This window comes from Mollisia scopiformis, assembly GCF_001500285.1.
Source record: "Mollisia scopiformis unplaced genomic scaffold LY89scaffold_25, whole genome shotgun sequence".
NCBI lineage: Eukaryota > Fungi > Ascomycota > Leotiomycetes > Helotiales > Mollisiaceae > Mollisia > Mollisia scopiformis.
Window position 1 is genome coordinate 269,583 of NW_017263605.1, and position 22,695 is coordinate 292,277.

At 48.4% G+C, this 22,695-nt stretch overlaps 8 protein-coding genes across 8 annotated transcripts; 4 read left to right on the forward strand and 4 right to left on the reverse strand.

The window, feature by feature from the left end:
- Nucleotides 1-71: 71 nt before the first annotated feature.
- Nucleotides 72-1,193, forward strand: LY89DRAFT_595657 (ClpP/crotonase; the record flags this gene model as incomplete). Its single annotated transcript, XM_018209874.1, has 3 exons — nt 72-212; nt 314-558; nt 614-1,193. The coding sequence occupies 3 exons, from the start codon at nt 72-74 to the stop codon at nt 1,191-1,193; spliced, it is 966 nt and encodes a 321-aa protein (XP_018065050.1).
- Nucleotides 1,194-2,788: 1,595 nt separating this feature from the next.
- On the forward strand, nt 2,789-3,498 carry LY89DRAFT_249181 (uncharacterized protein). Its single transcript, XM_018206173.1, has one exon. It carries the CDS (start codon nt 2,902-2,904, stop codon nt 3,280-3,282), a length of 381 nt encoding a protein of 126 aa, XP_018065051.1. The 5' UTR covers nt 2,789-2,901; the 3' UTR covers nt 3,283-3,498.
- Nucleotides 3,499-4,426: 928 nt separating this feature from the next.
- On the forward strand, nt 4,427-5,274 carry LY89DRAFT_249194 (uncharacterized protein). The gene has a single exon (XM_018206174.1). The coding sequence runs from the start codon at nt 4,564-4,566 to the stop codon at nt 5,071-5,073; it is 510 nt and encodes a 169-aa protein (XP_018065052.1). The 5' UTR covers nt 4,427-4,563; the 3' UTR covers nt 5,074-5,274.
- On the forward strand, nt 5,214-10,571 carry LY89DRAFT_249223 (uncharacterized protein). Its single transcript, XM_018206175.1, has 2 exons — nt 5,214-8,117; nt 8,163-10,571. The coding sequence occupies exons 1-2, from the start codon at nt 5,354-5,356 to the stop codon at nt 10,163-10,165; spliced, it is 4,767 nt and encodes a 1,588-aa protein (XP_018065053.1). The 5' UTR covers nt 5,214-5,353; the 3' UTR covers nt 10,166-10,571.
- A 201-nt stretch (nt 10,572-10,772) lies between these two features.
- LY89DRAFT_689347 (uncharacterized protein) lies at nt 10,773-11,338 on the reverse strand. Its single transcript, XM_018215892.1, has one exon. It carries the CDS (start codon nt 11,278-11,280, stop codon nt 10,993-10,995), a length of 288 nt encoding a protein of 95 aa, XP_018065054.1. The 5' UTR covers nt 11,281-11,338; the 3' UTR covers nt 10,773-10,992.
- A 740-nt stretch (nt 11,339-12,078) lies between these two features.
- On the reverse strand, nt 12,079-15,135 carry LY89DRAFT_674823 (uncharacterized protein; the record flags this gene model as incomplete). Its single annotated transcript, XM_018213463.1, has 1 exon — nt 12,079-15,135. The coding sequence occupies one exon, from the start codon at nt 15,133-15,135 to the stop codon at nt 12,079-12,081; it is 3,057 nt and encodes a 1,018-aa protein (XP_018065055.1).
- Nucleotides 15,136-16,085: 950 nt separating this feature from the next.
- Nucleotides 16,086-17,686, reverse strand: LY89DRAFT_723295 (uncharacterized protein; the record flags this gene model as incomplete). The annotated part of the gene is made up of 2 exons (XM_018218802.1): nt 16,086-17,414; nt 17,633-17,686. The coding sequence occupies 2 exons, from the start codon at nt 17,684-17,686 to the stop codon at nt 16,086-16,088; spliced, it is 1,383 nt and encodes a 460-aa protein (XP_018065056.1).
- A 2,864-nt stretch (nt 17,687-20,550) lies between these two features.
- Nucleotides 20,551-22,226, reverse strand: LY89DRAFT_759591 (uncharacterized protein; the record flags this gene model as incomplete). The annotated part of the gene is made up of 3 exons (XM_018221465.1): nt 20,551-21,408; nt 21,455-22,073; nt 22,191-22,226. 3 exons carry the CDS (start codon nt 22,224-22,226, stop codon nt 20,753-20,755), a joined length of 1,311 nt encoding a protein of 436 aa, XP_018065057.1. The 3' UTR covers nt 20,551-20,752.
- Nucleotides 22,227-22,695: the final 469 nt, after the last annotated feature.

Genomic DNA, 22,695 nt, shown 5'->3' on the forward strand with positions numbered 1-22,695 from the left:
CCTCGACCTCGGCAACTTCCTTTCCCCAGACTTACTCGTACTCGAGTACACCCCACACAAAACAATTCGCCATGAAAGGACTTCGAAGGGTCATTATACAATGCTCTATTCCACGGGTGGTGACGAGGAGAGCATACTCCAGCGAAGCGCCATTGATCAAAGTGCTCGATGTACAGGCGCCAAATAGCGGAAGGATGCGGATCTTGAGCTTAGTATGCCCCCCTTTCCGAGGAAGCAAAGCAAGACCTTCAAGACTTCCTAAATTTGCGCAAACACCTATGGTTGAAATTATAAGCTAATTGGAGCATCTCAGGCTCGACCTGCAGCACGCAATGCAATCTCCCGTGCCCTCCTGCACGAACTACGGACCAACATCGACAAAATAGCCTCAGAATACGACACCGAAAATAACGAGGTCCCACCACAGAAGATCTTCGGAGGTGCTGCTGAGGTAGATGAGAGGGGACCTACAAGAGCACTCGTGCTAGCCTCAGAAGTCGATTCCTGTTTCTGTGCGGGCGCAGATTTGAAGGAGAGGGCTGGGTTCTCTCCGGAAGAGTAAACTCTATCTCTTTATTGATGTCTGTGTATATATGCTAATTGATATACGCAGAACGGCAGCTTTCCTAGCCAACCTCCGCAATACCTTCTCGAGCCTAGCTGCCCTACCAATTCCTACCATTAGCGCCATCTCCTCCCTTGCTCTAGGCGGAGGTCTCGAGTTAGCATTATGTACACATATGCGTGTCTTCGCATCCACAGCCACAGTAGGCCTCCCCGAAACTAGACTAGGTATCCTACCCGGCGCAGGAGGTACCTACCGACTCCCTGCCCTGATCGGCCTTGGACGAGCTCGAGACTTGGTCTTGACCGGCAGGAGAGTCAGTGCCGCAGAAGCGTACTTCCTCGGTATCGCGGACCGGCTTGTGGAAGTTCTACCCAAAGAGGGAGAGGAGGGGAAAGAGGAGCTGATGACGAGAGCGAGGGAGGAGGTGTTGAGGGAGGCGATTAGGTTGGCGGGGGAAATTTGTGAGGGTGGGCCGATTGCGATAAGGAGTGCGTTGCAGGCGGTTAATTATGCGAGGGAGGAGGTGGAGAATAAGATGTATGAGAGAGTCGTTGCTACGGAGGATAGGAATGAGGCGTTGGTGGCATTTAGGGAGAAGAGGAGGCCGGTGTTTAAGGGGAGGTGATGATACGAATGTCTTAAAATGGGATTAGTTGATTTGTCTAGACTGTGTGTACAATACATAACATCTAGATATCTGCAATAGTATCCCTCAGATGAGATAAATGAACGCTATCTCATGATACTTATCTCGTCCTAATGACTCTTACTCCAATGACTCGGTGAAGCTAAAACTGGCTATGCCTTATTCTCCTTGAGTGTTATACAACTCCTCGTATAGCCTGCCTAACCTCAAACTCCTCAAGCAACAGAGATTTTAAAATAATAAAATCAAGAAGAAGAGTTGCATGAAAGCATGTTCATGATTCCATGAGTTCAGTAAAAAGCTCATTCATGTGACGAGTATAAACGGGGTTTGGGATAATTTGAGCCTACTCGCGATGTGGGCTATATGCGAATTTCACAGGTGAGCAAAGAGCACGCATCTTCAAAGACAGAAGGTATAGCTGCTGTTAGGTGCGTGCTTTCAGTGTGCCTTACTTAGAACGAGTAAGCCAAGAGCAGTGGAGTGCGATCAGGTCCGGCTGACAATTTGGCCCAGATTCGAAGAGACTATAGTTCAGGTCTTGTCTGGTACCATTGTCTGAATTCAAAAACCCGACTTTGGGCGAGGCTACCTAGGTGCGGATAAACTTTACACGAGCGACAATAAGTTGCGATATGCAACAAAATCTACTCTTGAGTATGATTATCGAAGGGAGAACCGACTATTAGCGTTCCTTCCGAAAGCGGGTTGGAGGAAAGCTTTCAAAAGATAACAACAACCTCGCAGCATTCTGACAAAACATCTGTGGCAGCACCGCATATTAATGAGAGGTTTCTCATCATTGAAGGGGCTTCCGCTTGTTTAGAATTTGTGTTCAATTTCAATTATTTTCGGGCATTCATCGCAACGTGCCTTTTGCTGCTCAATGCAAGGGAGTCCTTAGCATCGGGCATTCATCGCAACTTCTCGGTGCTCAATATAAAGGTGTTCTCGGCATCCCAGACTTGAAGAATGGGGCAATCAAGCATGACAGTCCAAATGACCAAAGGATTTGAATAAGAGATAAGATCTTACATTCAGGCAATCAGAAATCTCTTGCAATCTGTCCCACAAGTTCATGATGTAGCTCAGCGAGGACAGACTTGCCAGCACGCAGAAGTCTTCGGCAAGAGCGTTGTTGCTCTGCTGTCACCTCGGCTGTGAGAGGACGGTCCTTGTTCAAGATCTTGGAAATTCGATAGACTTGTATGTATTTTGAAGTAGGTTCCCCGAAGCGGGCAAAAATATTCTTCTTGACAACGAAATGGAGAAAGAGGTCCACGAGTCTGGACTTCATGAGAAAGGGGAAGAGGGGAAGAGCAAAGGCTGCGATGTGCAACAAAAAACCTCGATATCCGGACTTGTACCAGACATTCTAGGATAAGGATGAGGAGGAGGAGGAGGAGGAGGAGGAGGAAAGAACGTTGCGATGTGCAACCAAAAAAATCTCAATGTCTGCTACAATAACAGACGTCTGATCTGCCGAGATGAGTGGGTTTGTCTTTTCTGGTGGGAAACTGAGATTTTGCACGGAAATTGGGGTCCAAGTACTCTGGGCTACACAGAAACAATTTCCTCAATGCTCATTGCTCTCTATCCAATAGCCAAAGATGGGCATTTCTTGAGAAAGAGTGACAGGCCAGGATATCCCAGAACACACTTGGACTTGTGAGATAACCTTACTCGCATGGACGATTTTTCTCTTCCTCGCATGCCGGCACTCAGGCTTTTCTATGCATTATGGACTTTGACTCTTCTCTCGCAAACAAGGAAGTCTGGAAAAGGCATAAACGAGACATCTGACAGGCAAACCAGAAACTGCCAAGCCGATCCGATCTGGTGTGGAGATATGCGGATCTGCATCAACGTCATGCAAAGACAAACGGTGGAGGTGAAAAGCTTCACGATTACCGGAAACGGTGCACTTTGCGATGATAAGAGAATCAATCTTGTGACTGAGATATCGACTTGGGTATTTAGCCGTGCCGTCTCAGCAGAGAGCACTGCCGAGCCAGGTTTCGAAAAGTGCCGTCACAAGGACAGATTCAAGCTCATGCTAAGACGTTGAGATGTGAATGGTGGCTTGGTGCCTTGATAAGGAGACAAGACAAGACAGGACAGGAGGACAGGACAAGATAAAGTCAACCGTTTGAAGTTGGTCGTTGGTGTGCTTACCGAAAGCTGACATCGGAAGCTGGCGGCGGAGAGGAGAAATACAGTAGACCATGGTTTTAATGGACTTGATGGGATTAGGGGGGCACGATCCGAGAGTCTAGCGAACACAGCAAATTAGCAGCAGCACCAAAACGTGTTTAAAGGTGGATCTCCCGCCACATTCGGTCATTCACCACCAACAGTACACCACCACTACAGGCTACAGCGCACCATCGCAACCTAGGTACTGTACTACCCACGCTGAGTCGCTGACTAGAGAAACAAGGGCCCGGTGATACCGAACGTCGATACTCACCGACCCAGGGCCAGGGACCGTCTTATTGGACGTCTCGTGGGGCTTTTCGAGAAGGTGTGGAAGGGCTCAGGCGGGTTCGTTCATGTCAGGGACGAATTGGACTGTGATGCACCTGCGCCATGCAAGACAGCCATGCACCAAGAAAGGGGGTGTGCATTCTGATGGCACTTACGGAACACGGACCATTAGAGAGAGAGGAATTCGATAGGTACGGTACAACAGCTACGATTCGCTGCCCCCTATTTTGCTTTTTCTATGCTTCTGGAAGTCAACCGTCCATCACCATCGTTTGCTGCCAAGTGATATGTCACGGGAGGATGGATTTTGCTCGGACTGGGCTTTCTCTACAGGAAGCCTTCTCTACACCGCTTCTTGATCCCTCGTTCCTCATTGCTCCAGCAAAGAGGGTGTCGGGAGCCGGCATCGCCCCCAGGCCAGGTACGATTGGGGGTTGCGGCGTCGTATCACTTCCCCTCCCCCTGAAACTCTAACGACAAAGGATGGCGCATCCTATCGGAGTGCTGTTGAAACTTCCCCTCATATTAAGTACTGCTTCACTCGCGCTGCAAGTACGCAACGCTGCATCAAGTCATCAAGGAGCCACTAAGTGGCAAGAGCATCTGTGCAACTACTGCGAGAGTGTGCGATTTCCCGTGAGCCATATTACTTAGCTTTGTGAGCGATCATAATAGAAATAAATATATCCTTCCATCATACCAAACCAAGTTCAAAGTAGAGGCCGCGTGGAACGAACTTTCTCTTCAGGCTGTTTGGTCCAGTCCAGATTAGAGAGCAATACAGTACAGTACTGCACGATCATGACTTGTAACCCTTACATACCGAGTAGCAGTCTGCAGAACATCAATTTGCAGATGCCAGATGTCGAGTGGATGCGGCGCTCCTCCACTGAAAAAGGATTCTCTCGGAGAAAAGAATCTCGAAGCGCGACACCTTGACCTTTTTTATGACACAAACCACCCCATCTTCAATAAGTCACCCTGCTACAGTACCAGCAGCCAAACAGATCCATCCATCGATCAAAGGAATGAGTCGTTAGACCCTCTTCCCCCTCCCTGCTGCTACTTTTTAATTTATCGGTGCAGTGGAGTAAAGGACGTGCGGGCAGCGCTCTTGGATGTCTCACGGTTTAGCTGGGACTTTTTGAGTTTACCGGAATTAGCATCAGCAGCACAGCACATCTTCTCTCTCTCCGTCTTCTCTCCAAACTACATGGGAGGAAACTTTCTTTCTCTTGCGACGAAACCACCACACCAAACCAAACCAAATAGTTCAGATCAAAGAGATCATCCAGATCTCCGTCACGGTGACAGTCCTAGAGAATCTAATCTCATCTTACAGTCCCTACCGTATCGCTGCGTCTGCCGTTGACCGGGATCCAAAAAATACACAGGTGCGCATATATTCGCCTCGGCCGTTTCAATAATTGAACTCAAACGCGCTCTGCATCAAGGCCCCGCGACCAGCAGCTATTCCTGGACCCAGAACATTTCGCGCTTGGTGTCATCGCAACTCGAATGCTTCGTCCTTTTTCGATAAACATTTGTCCGTCTTCGACACGGGCATTGGGATTCTGTGAGGACACCGCAGACACGACGTACATGGGGTCGCGGATGCTATCTTGAGGCCATCCTCCTATTGAGGCTTCAAGATGCAATCATTCGAGAACAAGCCGGCCGCGAAGCGCCCTGGCGTTAATCTGAACGTCGATACAACAAGGGACATTGGGAAGGGCAAGGAGATTTCACCGCCGCAGACTCCCAAGATGGAAAACTATCGACCGAGTAGAGGCAATATTGTCTCTGCCAACCGGGCGCTTAAAGTCCGCACTGGGCTGAGGGGGGATCGAGAAACATTTCTGGATGATATCACGCCCGTCGACCCTTCTTCGAACAAAGAGAATGATCCTGACAGAGGTCGCATAAATCGAGATTCCCACGATCTTTCTTTGTCTCCTCGCCAAGTGACGCGCGACTCCTTGGTGGACCACATGCTGCTCTCCCTCGACCAATTCTCTTTTGGACAGGACGACGGATTTGGCAGACAGCCTACGGTGGATGAGGAGCAATTATACAATACTTTCGAAGAGGATACGTATCAGCCTACGTCGAACTTCGCACCAAGGAATCCGCGGGGTGTTGGGCACACTTATTCGTACAGCTCCGACTACGACAACGCAGACGACTCGAGTAGATATTCTGGAGGTCAATTGTCCCGCGGACGAAGGAGCAATAGCAGCTCGAACTTTCAGACGAGTCTGTCGAGAATAAATAGCAAGCGCGGGGACATTAATTCGAGCTTCTCAACTGCGAGGAACGGCCCACAAGTCCCACCTCGAGGCATACATTCACGGAGCGGGAAGGGCAGCAAAGGAAGCAGTGCCAATAGTTTTGATCTGGGCTACGCACAAGTTACAAGCAATACACGTTGGGCACATGGACTGGCTGGCAGATCTTCGAGTTTCGACTATGGGAGTGACAGACATGCGATGAATGCTCCACCACCACTTTCTATGGCTCGACAAACAGATACCACTGCCTCTACATTCAGTCCTTATGACTACGATGCCGCGCCGACACCTACCGTTCCTGTTGGACCACGAAGACCGCCGCCTACGTCGCCAATAGTTCTCCCCCCTGAATCTCCGAGGATCGACACGGGAATGCAAAAGCTAGAGCGGAAAAGGAGTACCAGATCATCGAAGAGTGGTTATAAAGGCAAGCTCTCTTCTAATATGTCTTCAGGTGGTAGACTAGATTATGGTCTTCAAGATCCTGCGCAGCCGCTACCACCTATGCCAGCTTTTATCAAGGAATCCGCTCCCGCGCCGCTGGTTGGATATGGAAAAACGAAGGAAGCACCCGCAGGTCAACCATCCAAAGAAAAACCAGGCTTTTTCAGAAGAGTTTTTGGCTCGAGGAATACCCCTGCGAGTGTGCAAGAACCTCCTCCATCGCACGGTTCCACGACATCTGCTGAAACGACAGATCGTCCAAGCAGTCGCCCACAACACATTGGCACCCAAATCAAGTCTCATACGCACACGCAACCACAACCTCCACCGCCACCAAAAGAACATTCTCATGTGCTAACGAAAAAGCCATCGTCCTTCTTTCGGCGTAGGAAGAAGTCAGTGTCCGAGGCTGAGGCTCCGATGCCTCCCCCTATTGTTCCACCGCTAGCGTTACAGCCCGACAAGGAAGTTGCAGCGGCTAAACCTTTGCCCAGTCCAGTAAGCAGTCTTCGAAAGGTGATGAATCCGTACCTGAGGACACCTGCCAGAAGCCCTGTCGATCCATTTCCCCAGGCTTCAATCGATCAACAGATGAACCATAGCCCAGAACCGGTAGAACGATCTGTCAAAGGATTCTCGCCTGATTATGAACCGGACAAAAGTGCAACCATTAGGGCTGTGAGGCCGAATACCCGGGAGTCTGTTGATAATTTAACCTCGTCTCATGCTTCGGCGCAGAAGCCATTACTCTCGAGTCCAAATGCGCCTTCTCGAGATGAATCTCGTTCTGATCGCGATGTTACTTTCCTCCAAGATGCAAGCGACAATGATCGTGATGCGACTTCGATTTCGGGAACCGATAAGGATTTGCTGGAGCCCAATCATCTTCCAAGCCGCCAACATAATTCTCCGTCAGTAGTGAGAGATATGGCACTGGTTGCCGAGTACGAAAGAACACATTCCAGGAGATCTCCGACACCGTCAAAAACGGACCAAGCAAAATCTTCACCGATCGGCAATCCCCCTCGCAGTCCAAACGAGCCTGGATCAGGTATCAAACAAACGATTGTTACTACCAGGGACGAGGAATGGGTTATGCTTACACCTACCAAGTCTCCCAACGGAATTGATGACAAAGAGCAGCGGGTGTGGTTGGAGCCCTCTTCGTCAGAAGAAGATCTCTCTAGTCCTCCTGCACTTCTCAAAGCTGGTGATACCCCGGGGCGGTTCTCCGGTTCGACGGACACGGCCTACAAGTCTGCTACAAGCCTTCCTCTTGTGCAAGTTGATGGCGAGGAGGTCCCCGAGACCCCAGAGCACCATCTTATGTCGGCTTCTGAAGCAATCAAGAGCTTGGATGATGTTCGTCCATCTCCAGATGCAATCGTTCCAACTGAAGGAGATCGTGAAAGAGCGAAGAAGATTTATGATGGCAATGAGGACTTCATCCAGAAGGAGAAGGCTGCTGCATGGCTTGGAGAAGAGGGGCCTCTTCGATCGAGGACGCTACTTGCTTACATGGAACTTTACGATTTCGCGAACCTTAACATTCTAGCTGCGCTTCGAATCATGTGTGGAAGACTGGTCTTAAAGGCGGAAAGTCAGCAAGTTGACCGTATTCTGGTTGCATTTTCCAAGCGCTGGTGTGAATGCAATCCTGACCACGGGTTCAAGGGCAATGGTAGGTTGCAGTCGTCGACAGTCGTATTGGCGCTAATTTTCTCAGATGTTGTGCACACTATTTGCTACTCGTTGCTCCTTCTCAATACTGATTTGCATCTTGCGGATATCGAGCAGAAGATGACTCGAAGTCAATTCGTCAAGAATACTATGCCAACGATCCGCAAGAGTGTTGCTGATTCAGCTCCCGATGCATTCGAGCCTGCAAGAGCTTCTATTCTACCCGGAAAGAGCTCTACCTTTGACACTAACAAATCGGTCCCCGAGACGGGCTTGAAGCCAGAACGTGCATCAATTGAGGTCGAAAGACCTTCGTGGAGATCATCCTTCAGACCACTTCCTCGAACAGACTCCGATGGAAATGCACCAACTCCATTGGATTACGACACGCCTCAAGATGATTGTGGACCACTGGTGAAGGCGCCTTTCCATGGCACTTTGAGAACCTGGGAAGTTCAAGTCGAGATTGTACTGAAAGACTTCTACAATTCTATCCGCAGTGAACGTCTCCCGCTCTTTGGCGCACCATCCGAGAAGTTGGCACTTCAGCCACCATCGACAAATAGTTTATCGGTGTTTACAAATGGGATGTTGCGCCGTACTCCGAGTGTGTTGAGCAAAGCACCTTCCGAGTCTCAAAGCTATGTCAGAGGAAGAACGGCAGAAACGGTTCGAGTCGGAAATGGCAAGTGGGCTAATAAGAATCGTTCGAGACCTCGTCTATACCCTGGTTCTGGGCTGGGATCGAGCCGAACGAGCTTGGATGATCAATCGTCAATGTGGAGTCCATCTGTTTCTTCTAGCACTTGGAGCAAATACTCGCTTGGAAAGACGCAGACATCCATGTCTGTGGACTCGTTTGGATCTTCGTGGCCAAATGCCGATTATCAGCAGTCGATTGGTTTTGCGAATGCGTTGAGTCAAGCCATCATCCGTGAAGAGACGATAGGAAGTGCTGGAAGTGGAGGTAGTGATCGTGATGAGCCTCGTGTGACGCCTTTACTGGAAGATGAATCCTTGGAGTTGCATGGAGCACCTTGGGCGAAAGAGGGTATTGTCAAGCATAAGCACCATCTCGAATCCGTGGACAAGAAAGCTAAGGATCGAAATTGGAGTGAGGTGTTTGCTGTTATTGAGAAGGGCTATATGAGCTTGTTCTCTTTCTCTTCGAAAAGCATGCGAAACAAGTCGAAGGGAAAGGCGATTGCTCAAGGAGTTGTCGGCGGTGGCAATTGGCAAGAGAATGCTGAGAGTCTGGGATCATTTCTACTTCGACAGACAATCGCCAGTGCATTGCCATCACCAGGCTACTCGAAAGCACGTCCTCATGTGTGGGCACTTTCACTTCCGACTGGTGCGGTCCATCTATTTCAAGTTGGCACACCAGACATTGTCAAGGAATTTGTCTCCACAGCCAACTATTGGAGTGCACGACTTTCCAACCACCCTCTAGTTGGAGGAATCTCCAATATCGAATACGGGTGGTCCGATTCCATCGTCAATAACGCACTTGTAAACGCTATCAACGATTCCACCCGCCCCTCCACCTCCGGCGCCCGTCCCTCCATCCAGTCCTCCCTCCGCTCTTCTCTCGACCAAGGCTACGCTTCCTCCGGTCCTCGCGCCCGCCTACCAGGAGACAAAATCACCATCTCAGACTGGAGTCCTCCCACTCAATCCATGCGCGCAAGCAACCTGATGGAACAAGATCAACTGAAGACCCTCACCGACTACGTCTCCGGTATCGAAGAAGAGCTGCAAAAACACAACCAACTAAGAAGCCCAATGTTATTAGCCTTCACGCCCCGACATCCGAACTCGAATAAGGCGATGGCGAACTGGGAGAAGAAGAGCAGTTACCTACTGAGGGAGATCGTCAAGTTTAGGACGTACATTGATTGTTTGCATGCGGCGGAGGTTGGAAAGGGGAAGATTTATGCGGAGAGAGAGGATAGGGAACGGGAGAAGGCTGCGGCGAGGAGGGGGAAAGAGGTCGAGGTGAAAGATGAGGATGATGATGAGGGGGATACGACTTTGAGGCCTGAGTGAGGAGGCGCTGGAGCCTTTTTCGATTCGACACCTTCTTTCCAGAATACGTATTCCCCAACACGCCTTTGGATTCAGTTCTCTTTCGATTCATAGTTCCGGAGTTGAGCCTGTTGTACATAACCCAGGTACAGTACATTCGGCAGGCAGGCGTTTGTTCGATTTCTTGGCTATCATCATTTGTCTGTTTGTTTGGATTGGCTCGTTCGCGATATGGAAATGTATACCCCTCTGTTTTTGCTTTTCTCGTATTCTTTTTCTTTGCTATGTAATATTTCTTGGGGGGTTAGAAGGAGGCCGGGGTTATGAAGTATGATTGTATGACTGTATTATGGAGGTTAGAGTCGTGATGGAATGGATAAATAGAAGAAAGAGAGAGAGAGAGACAGAATAAATAAAAGATATTTTTACTTCATACCATTCCATGAACTTTGGTTTCGTTTCATTTCATTTCATTGCAAGTAACTAACGCCATGCATGCATGCCAATCATCTATCGTACAAGTCCCCATTCTCCCATTATCCCATCACTCCTCCTAAACAAGAGAAATCTTATTAGGTGTCGAGGTAATTCAAAGCTTCCCCTTCAACTCCTCCTTCTTTCCCTTCGCCTCCCCGCTCAACTCGGCTGCCTTGCCCTTCGCTTCACCTGCTACTTCGGCGGCTTTTCCCTTGGCTTCGTCGGCTGAGATGCCGGTTGCGGCTTTGGCTTTTTGGGCTGCCGTTTCTTTGGGGGTGTTAGTATCTTTCTTCTATCTTTGGACCGGTGTAGCAGAGCAGAGAAAGAAGTATTCAAGTGATGAAAGGTGAGGGCAAGGTGATATCTCCTCTTTACACCCTCCTCTCATCGCAGTAGATGTTGAAATGAAATTGCTGTTGGGGAAAAGGGGGGTGGGGGAGGAGGGGGAGAAGAGGGAAGAGGGGAAACATACGACCAATCTCAATCCCATCAACCAACTTATCGCTCACGGCCCGGTCGACGGTCTTAGCGGCATCCTTCACGGTCTCGGTAGCGCTTTTTCTTTGCGTGAGGGTCGTGGAGAAGGCTTGTGTTGGGAGTGAGGCGCGGAGAGCGAGGGGACGGGATTGGCGGGGGAGGGTGCGGAGGAGGAAGGACATTTTGATGGGAGTGTCTTTTTGGTTTGGTGGGTGAGGTTGTGGTAGAGTGGGTTGAGGGTGATTGATTGATTGAGGGTGATTGAGTTGGATTGAAGTGGGTTGGGTTGGGTTGTTGTTGTTTGGAAATGAAAAGGAAGAAGGAAGAGCATGAGAGTTTATGAAGGAGCTCAAAGCAATCTACGTCATGGGCTGGTTGTGGGGAAGCGCTAGCGAGCTGTACGATGATGAACTAGTGCTTTGTGACCCAACCAGCCGCGCATGTGAAGGGAGGCTTTCTCCTTGTTACAATTCGTGTTTGTTCTTGGCTTCAGTCACATTTATTTGTTCTGGATTAAAGTTATTGATGCAGATGTGATTACTGGAATTTGGGGCGAGAAGAAGGGAAGGGAGGTGAGGAAATGCCATGGTGATGCGGATGGGATTAGGCGGGCCGGAGGAGCGGAGAGGATGCTCCGGTGTCACGTGTAAGCCCCTTTTTTTCAGCCACCTGCAGGTGGAGCTGGTTTGTGTTTGTGTTTGTTTCTTGCAGGAATTGATTTAACTGGGTATGAACAAGATTTTATTAAGATCAAGACAGACTGAATTCAACCCAAAGCATCTCCGAACTAACGTCTTGCACCACCAACTAGAAACACTTCTCAGAAGACAATAAACACCGAGAACCTCGACTCGAAATTGATATATGGTAGTACAGAAAAGGTTTAGCAAAGAAAGACCAAAATCCGTATCGAAAGCTTTTCAAGAACGACTCCCTGAAATGACAACCAGATACAAAACACTGAGGCCTGGAACATCGAACTAAATGTCGTATCTAGGCTTTGGATACACAGTCGTCTGAGTTGACAGCGATCCAATCTTCTTCCACAGATTCTTCGTCCGAACCTTCATCTGGAGAATCTCCATCCTCCGTAACTTCTTTGACCGTACGTTGACGTCCTCCTCTTCAGACTCATCTTCCTCTTTGAACAGGCGTTCAAGTAGTTCCTTAGAAGGGTACTGCTCTGGCATTCTCGAAAAGATTGACCTGAGGGACTTTGGGTCAAAATCGGTCTCAAGTGACCTAGCCACTTGATTTGCTTCAAGCATATTCTTCTCAGTGATATCATTGTTCTTAGCTAGTAAGTCTATCTCAACAGCTTTGCCCTTCCCAGCGATGAAAAGAACCTTGGCTGTTTGAGGCTCTTGTTCCTCTACAGTCTGGCGAGGCACTGTGTGGAATGAACATACATCACTGTGACACGAACAGTCATCGAAGGTCGGGTAAGCAGGACGCTTGCCTTCGAGATTTGCGATTTCTGTGGTCAGCTTCTTTGCTTCGCACATTCTCTCGTAATTGCTTGCAAATTCTTTTCGGATAGCTGCGACAGTTGTCTCATTTGTAGCGAAGTCCGAAAACCCAAAAGAGAACGGATGCCACTCAGGCACCGAGAGAATGGTTCTCTCTTCAGATCCTTGAGTCTGTGTCTGATTACTGCGAAAAGTGGTCTTCGGCAACGCAGTAGCCTTCTGCGGAATAGGGATAGCGTTGGAAGGACGTGATCTCTTGATTTCCAGTGCCATATCAACCATTTCCTTGTTTATTGCTTGCAATTGATCGTTCACCTCGATCAGCTTCTGTCTCTCCCGACTGAGTTTGGTTCCTTCTTCCATCTGTTTCTTGGCTGCTTCGCAGCAGTGTTCGTCCTCAGAGAACTTGAGCCGTTGCGCACGAAGCTTTGCCTCGAGCCAGTTGCAGGAACGAAGATATGTAGCTCCGAGCTTCAACAAGGCGTTGTCTGTGATGATTTCGGCCTTCTCTAACGGCTTATATATCTTCGAAGTCCAGCTGTGATTACGCTCACATGCATGTTGCGCATGCAGGTCCAACTCATCTTTGGGCCCTTCCTTGTTCTGCTTGTTATCTGTCTCGACCTTTTTCTCCGATTTCTTGTCGGATTTCTTGTCGGATTTCTTGTCGGATTTCTTGTCGGATTTCTTGTCGGATTTCTTGTCGGTGTTCTTGGGCTTCTTCGTGACTCGGTCCTGTTTCTTGGAGTACAGGAGACAAGCTCTGTAGTGTACCCACGTCAACAATAAGGCCACGAGCGTAATTAGATTCAGCCTGTGGATATTCTCACAGGCCCACTGGCGAGTGAGATCGTCCTGGGAAGCATTCTCAGCGCCACGGTGGACGGGAGGTTCATCCCTTCTTGCTACTTCTCTGCGGGGACCCCGAAACCTAGGCCAAGCACCCTCATCAGCGCGCTGATTCTCCTCTCCTCGATCATACCGATGTTTCGCAGTACCCCAATCCCACCAGATGGTAGTGCCATTGGAGCCGATGATGGGGACCCCAAGCCATTTCATGTTCCAAGCGAACCTCGCGCGCGTTTTTCGGAGCAACAATTCTCTCTCATCGTCAGTACATCTCCCAACAAGCTCATTCTTCCATGGACTGAGAGTATACACCCAGTGGTCATCGGTACCGAAGTCGCTGATGCGCTTCGCAGCATCCTCGTCATAAGCTGCGTTCAACGATTCAGGCGTACTCTCCTCATCGGTAGGTGTATGCTCCTCTACTCTCTGACTAGGCTCAAGTGACATCTTGCCAGTTAACAAGTTGCGCTTAATCTCGTTGGAGCGCTTTGAATGCGCGATCCACTGCGCCTCAATTGCGCTTGCCAACTCGCTCTTCTCCCGCTGAGCAGCATCGTCGACTTGCTTCGCTTCCTCGTTTGAAGTGACATCGGAGACATGAGCAACTCTGAATTGCTTGTAAGTAAAACCGTGGTCGTAGCGCGTGTTCTCGTCAACCAATTTCACTAGCTCCCTCTTGTGCTTCTCAGCAGCAGTGTCGACTTGCTTCACTTCCTCGTCTGAAGTGACATCGGAGACTAGAGCATCTCTGAATTGCTCGACAGTTAAATCGTGGCGGTAGCGCATGCCCTCCTTAATCAACCTTAAGAACTCCCTCTTCTTGTCTTTCTCAGCAGTAGTGTCGACTTGCTTCACTTCCTCGTTTGAAGTGACATCGGAGACTTGAGTATCTTTCGACTGCTCGATAGCAGGCTTGTACTCCTGCCATCTTGGAAGGAACTCAGGTAGGATGCTGCCAGTAAAGAAATCGTAGAGAATAGCTTTGGAGAAGCGAATGGATCCCATGAAGACCTTGTGAATCCTTGCGCAGGCCTCTGCCTTCTCAGCAGTGTTGCCAACTTGCTTCATTTTATCGTCTAATGCGACATCAATGACCGGAGGAGAATCTTGGGACTTCTCGTCAACGAGCTTGCTCTCGTCTCCTCCTCGGTGAGGCTCAGATAACACGTTGGCACCAGATCTCCAGCTGTTCAAGCTGTCGAAATGCTTTCTGTACTCCGCATAGGACTTCTCAAGATCGGCGATTTGCTTCTTTTTCGCGTCATCCATGCTCGACCAGTCTTGGGAAGGTTTCCCAGATTCGGACTTTTCGATATGGCGTCCATGGATCGCCGCTCTCAGTTTCTCATTCTGCTGCAAAGCCCTGTATCTTTGAATGCAATCTTTATTAGAGCGGTAATTATTCCCGTCAGACATCGCCTCTTCACAAAACGCAACGCCCTGGGAAACACTACAGAAAAGAGTGGGATTCGATCCACCGCCCCAAAGTTGGGAGATGAAGTCATCAGCAGAGGCGGCATCATAAATGATGCGACTACATTGATCGACTCCAGTCTCGGTGTATAGGTTGATCGAGGCCGCAGTCTGGAAGCACCGTACTGGCTCGGGGGTACATTCCACGATCGTGTTTAGGAAGGGTGTGGATTGGAGTTTCTCAAAATAATTTGGGAAGTTGGGAAGTGTTGGGACATGTGGACCTCTATCGAGAGGAGGCCACATGGTTGCGGTCTATTGTACGTCTTGGTTTGAGGTAATGTGTGTGGGAGAAGGTTGGGAAGAAGGAAAGAAATGGAAAAGGTGCGAGGAGGGGTGATATAATGGGGGTGTGTGGACACGTTTTCTTGATATTGTAGTTCATTTTTCAGTGCTCGTAATGATGATGGAACGTTATATGGTATCCGTGGTTGAGGCTCAAGACTAAGTGGGTTTGGGCGGGACCGGGCTCATGGTTTGGCAGCTGTCAAAGTTTTAGTCGGGAAACTAGCAAGAAGTGTAGCTTTTTCTGGAAATAGTGAGGTTTTGGTCATATAGCACCATTGGACTAGCCTCTACAAGAGGTAGACAAGATGTGTCTCGAGATCGGGAGAACGGTAGAAGATCGAAACAGCGATATGCAACAAAGGATTGCAAAGACAAGTAAATTGTGTCTGCTAGCGTAGTTTGAGATGATGATCCACTGAGCAAGCTCATAGGCAGAACTATATTATCGTAGCTCCCATGAAACAAGAGCCTCATCTACAACAAAAATTGACTTTAGATCGGGAAAAAGATAGAAGACAGAAATGGCGATATGCAACAAATAAGTTCAAATGCAGAATATGGTATGGTGTGGCCATTGGAAAGAGTGGTGCGTGCAATGAGGTCAAGTTAAATGGGTTTAGTGATGTCAAACACCGTACCAAAATCTTTTGGCATGCCAGACGATGAATTCTTTTGGAGATTTGGCGTCATAGGAAAACATCAGGTATCACAGTGACTTGAAAGTAGATAGCTGCATTTCTATCTACCTTCACATCCACGAGTCTCCAATGATGCCCTCTCAAGAGCTCCGAGACTCAACTTTCCCTCTATACAATACAAAACTCCATTCGGGTATCCCAAATCAACAAACACTCCGGGTATCCGCAAAACGCTCATCTCAAATGCTTAACATCAACGTAAAGGCTCCCTCACCAGAAAGATTCCAATCCCTCATGCTTTCTCCAGCTACTCATGAGCTTCCAGTCCAATTCTTCTCTCCAACTCAATCCCTTTCTCGGACCCTTTGGCTTTTCCACAGTTTCCCAATCTTCGTCTTCGGAGTCTAGCTCTTCTTTCTTTGTCGTCTTCTCCTTTCCACCCTTCTCGCTGTTCTTTCCTGCTTCGCCCTTCTCAACTGTCTTCTCCTTGCCCTCCTGATCCATACCAGGAAACAACCGCGCCCTCAACCTCTTCGCAAATGGAGTGTTACCATCATACGGCTTCGCGGTATCGAAGTCAGCTTGGATATCAAAGGCTTTCTTTGCTGGGGTGTCGAGGGTGATATTGTGCAATTTGCTGATTCGGGAGAGGAAGGATTGGGTGGATTCTTCGGGTTGTGGGTCAGGGGATGAATCGTCGCTTAAGTAGAAGGAGGATACGTCGTCGTCGGATTCTCCATAGTGAGACGGCTTTGGGTATTTTGCTTCATTTGCTCGGGCGATTTTGTTTGTGGTTTGTTGATTGTCTTTTGCTTGGCGCAAAGTGCGTGAGGACTTAACCTTCGAGTTTGACTTTCGATTATGTCCCATACCACTGCTCAGAATACCGTCCTCGCTGTGAGAAGAGCGGAAGATAGAAGATCCGGCTTGATCAATAGCCTTTGATGGTTTGGGAGGATTTTGTGTGTTGCGCTCCTTGTGGTAGTTCAAATCGCCTGGCTTGCGCTCAACCATCGCCTTTGCGCTTTCGATTAACATGGTTCTGAGATCTTGCGGCTTCTCGCTGACGGTAATTGCAGTCTTGGCGCCTTTGATGAGTTTTGGACGCATGGTGAGAGGGCTTTGGGCTGAATGAGGAGCAAATTGGAAATCAGCTTCCTCGTCCGATTGCCAGTCGATGGACGACATTTGCGTGGAGCTTCGGATAGAGTGGAATCGCAAAGCAGGTGGATCGACGTTGGTGTTTGGAGATGTGACTGGTACTTCTTTATCCGAGTCGCGCTCAGAATCGTGGGTCTTGCGCTTTTTTTGCGTGGTAGTAGAAGATTCCTCGGATGAAGCAAATCCACCACCAGGCTCCAAGTTAACCTGCGCAAGCATACTTTCTATGCCCGGAATCTTCTTCTGGCGTGTCGTCATATCTTCCGAGTTCGTAGTCTCACAAACAGTGCGCTCAGTATTGATCTTGGAATTCTGCTCCAAGGTCCACTCTTTCACCACATGTCGCTCGCCTAATAGGAGTTCGAAAATCACATTCGATACAACGTAGACGATACTCTCCTTTGGACACTGATCTGCGTCGATATTACTTCGCCAGTACTGGTACAGCCAGCAGACACAGTGCGCAAATCGCAACAACGATCGCGAAGTCGACGATGAAGCGCAAGATTAACCACGACAGCGCCTGGAATAGCATGGAGAATTAACTGAAGGCCGTTCAGCGTTGGAGAAGGTTACAATTATGCGTTCCAAACCGTTACGTAGAGGAAACTAAAGTGTGCTTTCATACACCAGAAAGTCCTATAACTTTCTCGCACTTTTTTGTTCTTTGTTTTCATGACAGAAAGTGCGTGCACACTAATGGTAGACATGTAACGCTTATCATCATAGTTTTCGTCTTATGTTTGTGTTCTATATTTGAAGTGATGTTGGTGTCCAGACGGAGAAGAGACCGGTCCCAACTTTTGGGTGCGGCCCGCTTCTGACAGCAGCAAGTAGCAACCAATCGAAACTTAGGATGAAAGCTTCTTAGTAGCACAGAAATGATCGGATCGTGTTGACTGTGAGGGCAAATCTAGAGGTTGCTCTTGCCATGGTAATGTTCAGAATTTGAAAGTTCTTGTCAGATACAGCCCTTGGCTATGAGAATCAGGGATACACTCGTCCTTTTTAGTAAAAGGTAAATAGGATATGTAGCAAATTCAAGCTGTACATAAACAAAAACTCTATCTTCGAGAAAAGAAATTCACATTATCTGGCCAAGAATGAAGACTTTCGGCAACTAAATATTGAGATACCCAAAATAGCTATGCTCCAAAATCCAATTAACCAGCCAAGAATAGCAACTTTCGACGGCCATGCATCAAAATCAAGAAGCCAGACGATTAAAAGAACCCAAGTCTCCTAACTTTCCATTGCCTAACCAAGGATAAGAACTTTCGAGCGCCAACTACCAAGAATTGGAAGTCAGATACTCAAAATCTATTTTTCAGAAATATATCTCCTTGCCGCTTTCTTGTCTGATTGCCCGTCTCAGGGCATCTAACTCCTTCTTTTTACTTAGAAACTGCATGGAATTGCTGGTACTGGTGCCTAGCGGCTATACACTTTCTCGCTGAGATCGCTCATTGTGTTTTCATCGAGTGGTCCAGAATCGACCCTGCAGCCAAGGTTTGCATGGACATACTTCTAACGACAGACGCATTTCTGGCAGCTAATTGTCAAGAACTCGAAGCCACATATCTAATACAAAGTGTTCTCTAGCATTAAATTGCCCGGCCAAGAAAGCTGAAATGAGATGTTTTCATTTTGTAACTAGAGCTAGGAAGCAATACTAATATCTCCCAACCTAAGCCCTTCCACCGCGTCCCACAACCTCTTGCACGGCTTCTCATGAATAGCTCCAACCCACCACAAACCCTCCATCCTCTCCCTCACCACCTCCCAGTCCCACACCCCCAACCTCGCAGTCAACCTCTCCAACTGTCTCACAAACCACACCTCACCCTCCTCCCTCGCCGAAATCCCACCCACAAATAAAAGCCACAACACCAAATCCCCTTCCCTCTCACTCCACATCTGCATCCTCCCACCACTCCCTCAACCACTCCACCAGATTCCTCGGCCTAACCGCTAATACGGAAATTCCGTTGGCGTAGCCTGCACGTAAAGCACGCCCCAATCCGCAGCGCTTCATCCCAACCCATTATCTCCTCGGCAGATATATTCAGAAGACCACGCAACAACGCATATATACCATAACGCAAAAACCACGCTCCAACCACTCAACCTGCTCCTCTCCACTCCTTACATAACCATCTTCTAGACTCTGCTCAACCTACTTCGCAAGGCCCCGCATCTTGATCAGCGCGATCTTTAACTCCGTCTCAATTGGTAACCTATCCAAAACACACCTCACATCCTCTCCATTTTTCTCCCTCTCTCCTCACCTTCTCCACCATTCGCAATCGCAATTTACCCCCAAGATCACAATCACAATCACAATCACAATCAAACTCACAAACCCCAAAAGCCCCCCTCCAAGGGTTTTGGGGTGGTGGGTGAGGGATTTTAGTTCTGAAAAGGAGGGGGGGGAGAAGAGGAGGAGGAGGAGGAGGTAGACGCAGACCCAAAATAACGGAGCGATAAGCTGACAGGATATACAGTACAGCGTGGAATAAAGCTTCATCTCTCCCGGTGCTGGCGAACCACGCGGCCGCACTAACGGGATGAAACCTATATATACGACGAGATGAGAGGCTATATCGCCTCGCTTACTTCTCTCGGTATATATATATATATATCCTTAGCACCTTTTCCCGGGCATATTGCTGAGAGTGCTTGGGAGCGGAAGATGGAGAGGGAGAGGGAGAGGGGAATGCTGGTATCGAATATCTTTTTTTCTCTTCCTCTTTTTTTCCTGCTGCTCTATCTTCTCGACAACCAGGCGATTTGAAGCTTGTGAGGATAGGGCTTTCTTCCTCCTCCGCGCAGCTCGACTACGGACTATTTTCCCAACCTCAGTGTCCCGGTTCTTGAACAAGGCTATACTATGAGTGAAGAAGAATTCTGTTTTGTGCTTAGGGCGACTGAGTATTGCGCTGTGTGAAGGACGCCAGGTTTTTTTATTTCGAGAAGGGAAAAAATTTTTTTTTTTTTTTTTTTTTGGATGAGTCTGACTTTGAATGAGGAAATTGAAGAAATGGATGAGATAAAAAGATGAATATAGCTAGATATCAAGAGTAAAGAAGAAAGTGAGATACAGTATATTTCTAAGACCCAGATCGTGAGTGGCAGTGATTCTCAATATCCGTTCTGAGTAACGGCTTCATCTAGGTGAGCGGTAGTTGGTTGGTTGGTCCGGGATGTCGTCGGGATGGTTGTTGGGTTCTGTGTTTGATTTCTGCATAAGAGAACTAGGTAGGTATCTATGTACATCTTGTCAGAAGGCTGACAAGAATAGAAAGAAGGCCGGGTATGGGTTATACATACATACAGTGTTGATAGGTAGGAATTCTTTGCAAACCTCATCATCACTTCTAGAAAGAACAATTCCCGTCTCCATCTGCTCTGAAGTATAGATCTTTCCGCTCTCGCTTCACTTATTTCTGAACTGTTCACATCCGAGACAACGATCTGGATATCGATATCTATCCTTTACTGCAAATAAACATTTCATATTCCGGGTATTAAGCATCCATCCTATATACAAAAGAAAAGCACATCGACATCTCGAAAATTCGTGAGATGGATCGATCCATTGCTAAACTCCTTCAATGCATTGATACATGCAATGCAATGCGATGCCTCCATCCAATATTTGACTCCTTTGCGCCAAGGTGAGGTAGCCGCCTTCTGTCTTTCTCTCTATATGGTCTTGTCGTAGTTCTCTCAAAATAGTCCCCGTGTTGTTGAAGTCATCCGTCTTTTGATATCCTTCACTGAGGCAACAACCTCTTCTCCTGACTATTCTCCTGCGGGTCCTCAAAAACATACTTCACCAACCTCTCCGTGACCCTCGCACACCACGGATCCACATATTTCGTCCACAAATTCGCCACGTAGTATAGAATAACGAACCAGATCGGCAACCAGAAGTACCATCTCGCTTTCCCACAGATCTTTAGTGGTGGGCCAGGCTCGATCCTACCGTCTTCGTGGATGATGTCTCCAGGGGTCTTGAGCCCGAAATACATCCATACGAGCAGGGTGCGGAGGAGGGTGCCGTGCAGGAGGTACACAGCAAAGGAGTTCTTTCCGAACCAGAGGAGGTATTTGTTGGAGAGGATGTCCTTCATTGGGTTTGAAAAGTGGATTCCGAGAGCGAAGAAGATGAGGCCGATTCCTGAGTAGAAGCGAGGGGTCTCGTTGTCGGCTGGGAAGATGTAGACGGATGTTTGGCCCATGAATTTTGACCAGGGCATCCATTGGGCTTTGTCTTCTGGGTAAGAGGCGAGGAGAAGACCGATAAGACACAGGAACGGGGAAAGGAGTCTTGAGGGCCATTTCCGGGCTGCGCACCATGCCAGATGGGGTGGATGTTGAGAAAGATCGGACAGGAAAGCCCCGAAGAAGAATTGCATTCCAAATGCAGCTGCTCTTGTTAGCTTAAGAAAATATGTGGGCTGAAAGGAGCTTACAGTCATTACTAATATAGTAGTAAACAAACAAGGCAAGCTCGATGATCATCCTGTATCTCGGCTTGCAATACGCTGTCGCAACAAGCATCATGTAAATAAGCATACTTCCCTTCAATAACGGGAGTAGCGTCCATTGGTTGTTGTCATAGATGTTCCATGATTTCGTCCATGTCGTGATAATATGGTACAATAAGCTCTTGATCGCATCTCCAAAGTACGGTGTCATATTCGGTGATGTGTAATTCACCCACCAACTATCAACTCTGTTTCCCACCTCGAAGACTCCAAACTGGCAAATGAACCATATCAGAGTGGTAGCGATCGTCGTTGGAAGAATAAGCCTTGGTACTCGACGAAAGGCGCTCCTGGCGATGGATTTGAACGCCGCATCCTGGTTTCCTGCTCGACATTGTCGAATCGGTTTCAATGCACACACATAACCAGTGACGAGGGAAAAGATCGTGACTCCAATTCGTCCCTGGACCAAGATCCGTACAATCGGGTACTGGAGGAATCGTGGGGGAGCACCCTCTGCGGATGTGGGTTTGAAGAGATCTTCATCAAAGGCGCGAGCAATATGGGTGAAGACGACTAGCAGAGAGGCGAAGCCGCGGAGGCCCTAGATATGAGAAAAGCACGTCAGTTTTGAGGCTGCTGTCAGAATGCTTGGCTATGGAAAAGGAGGCGTTGGGAGAGACATTGCTAGATTGCAGCAGAAAAGGTACTTAATACTCACATCAACCCACTTGACATTCTCCTGTCTGCTGCTCATTCTTCTTCACAATGGTGCAATCAGACACATCCGCCACGCCGCACACCGGGGAATACAGAAAAACGTGCAAGATCGTGAGGGTCCGATGAAATTGACAGAATGGAGCGTCCACTACCCAAGTCCCGTAACGACAAATATGAGCACAACACGGGTGTGAGTGATACCAGTGCTACAGAATTCTCCAGCTAGGAAGAAAAAAGAAAAAAGAACGAAAGATGTGGAAATGGCACTGTCTTTGAATGAGAGAGATCGAGCACAAATAAACGAGTGTCGGGAAGAGTGTGGGGTAGGTAGGTAGGTACGTAGTAGATTGGAAAGTTTGAGAGAAAGACTGAGACCTGGTGGCTTGAGGCGGGTAGAGGTTATTCAAGTATTTCTCTGGGAACCCACAGGCACCGCAGTGGTCCAGGGGCAGGAGCAGGGGCAGGTGAAGTGGGGTGTCCAGGCCTGGGAGACCCAATCGAAACGA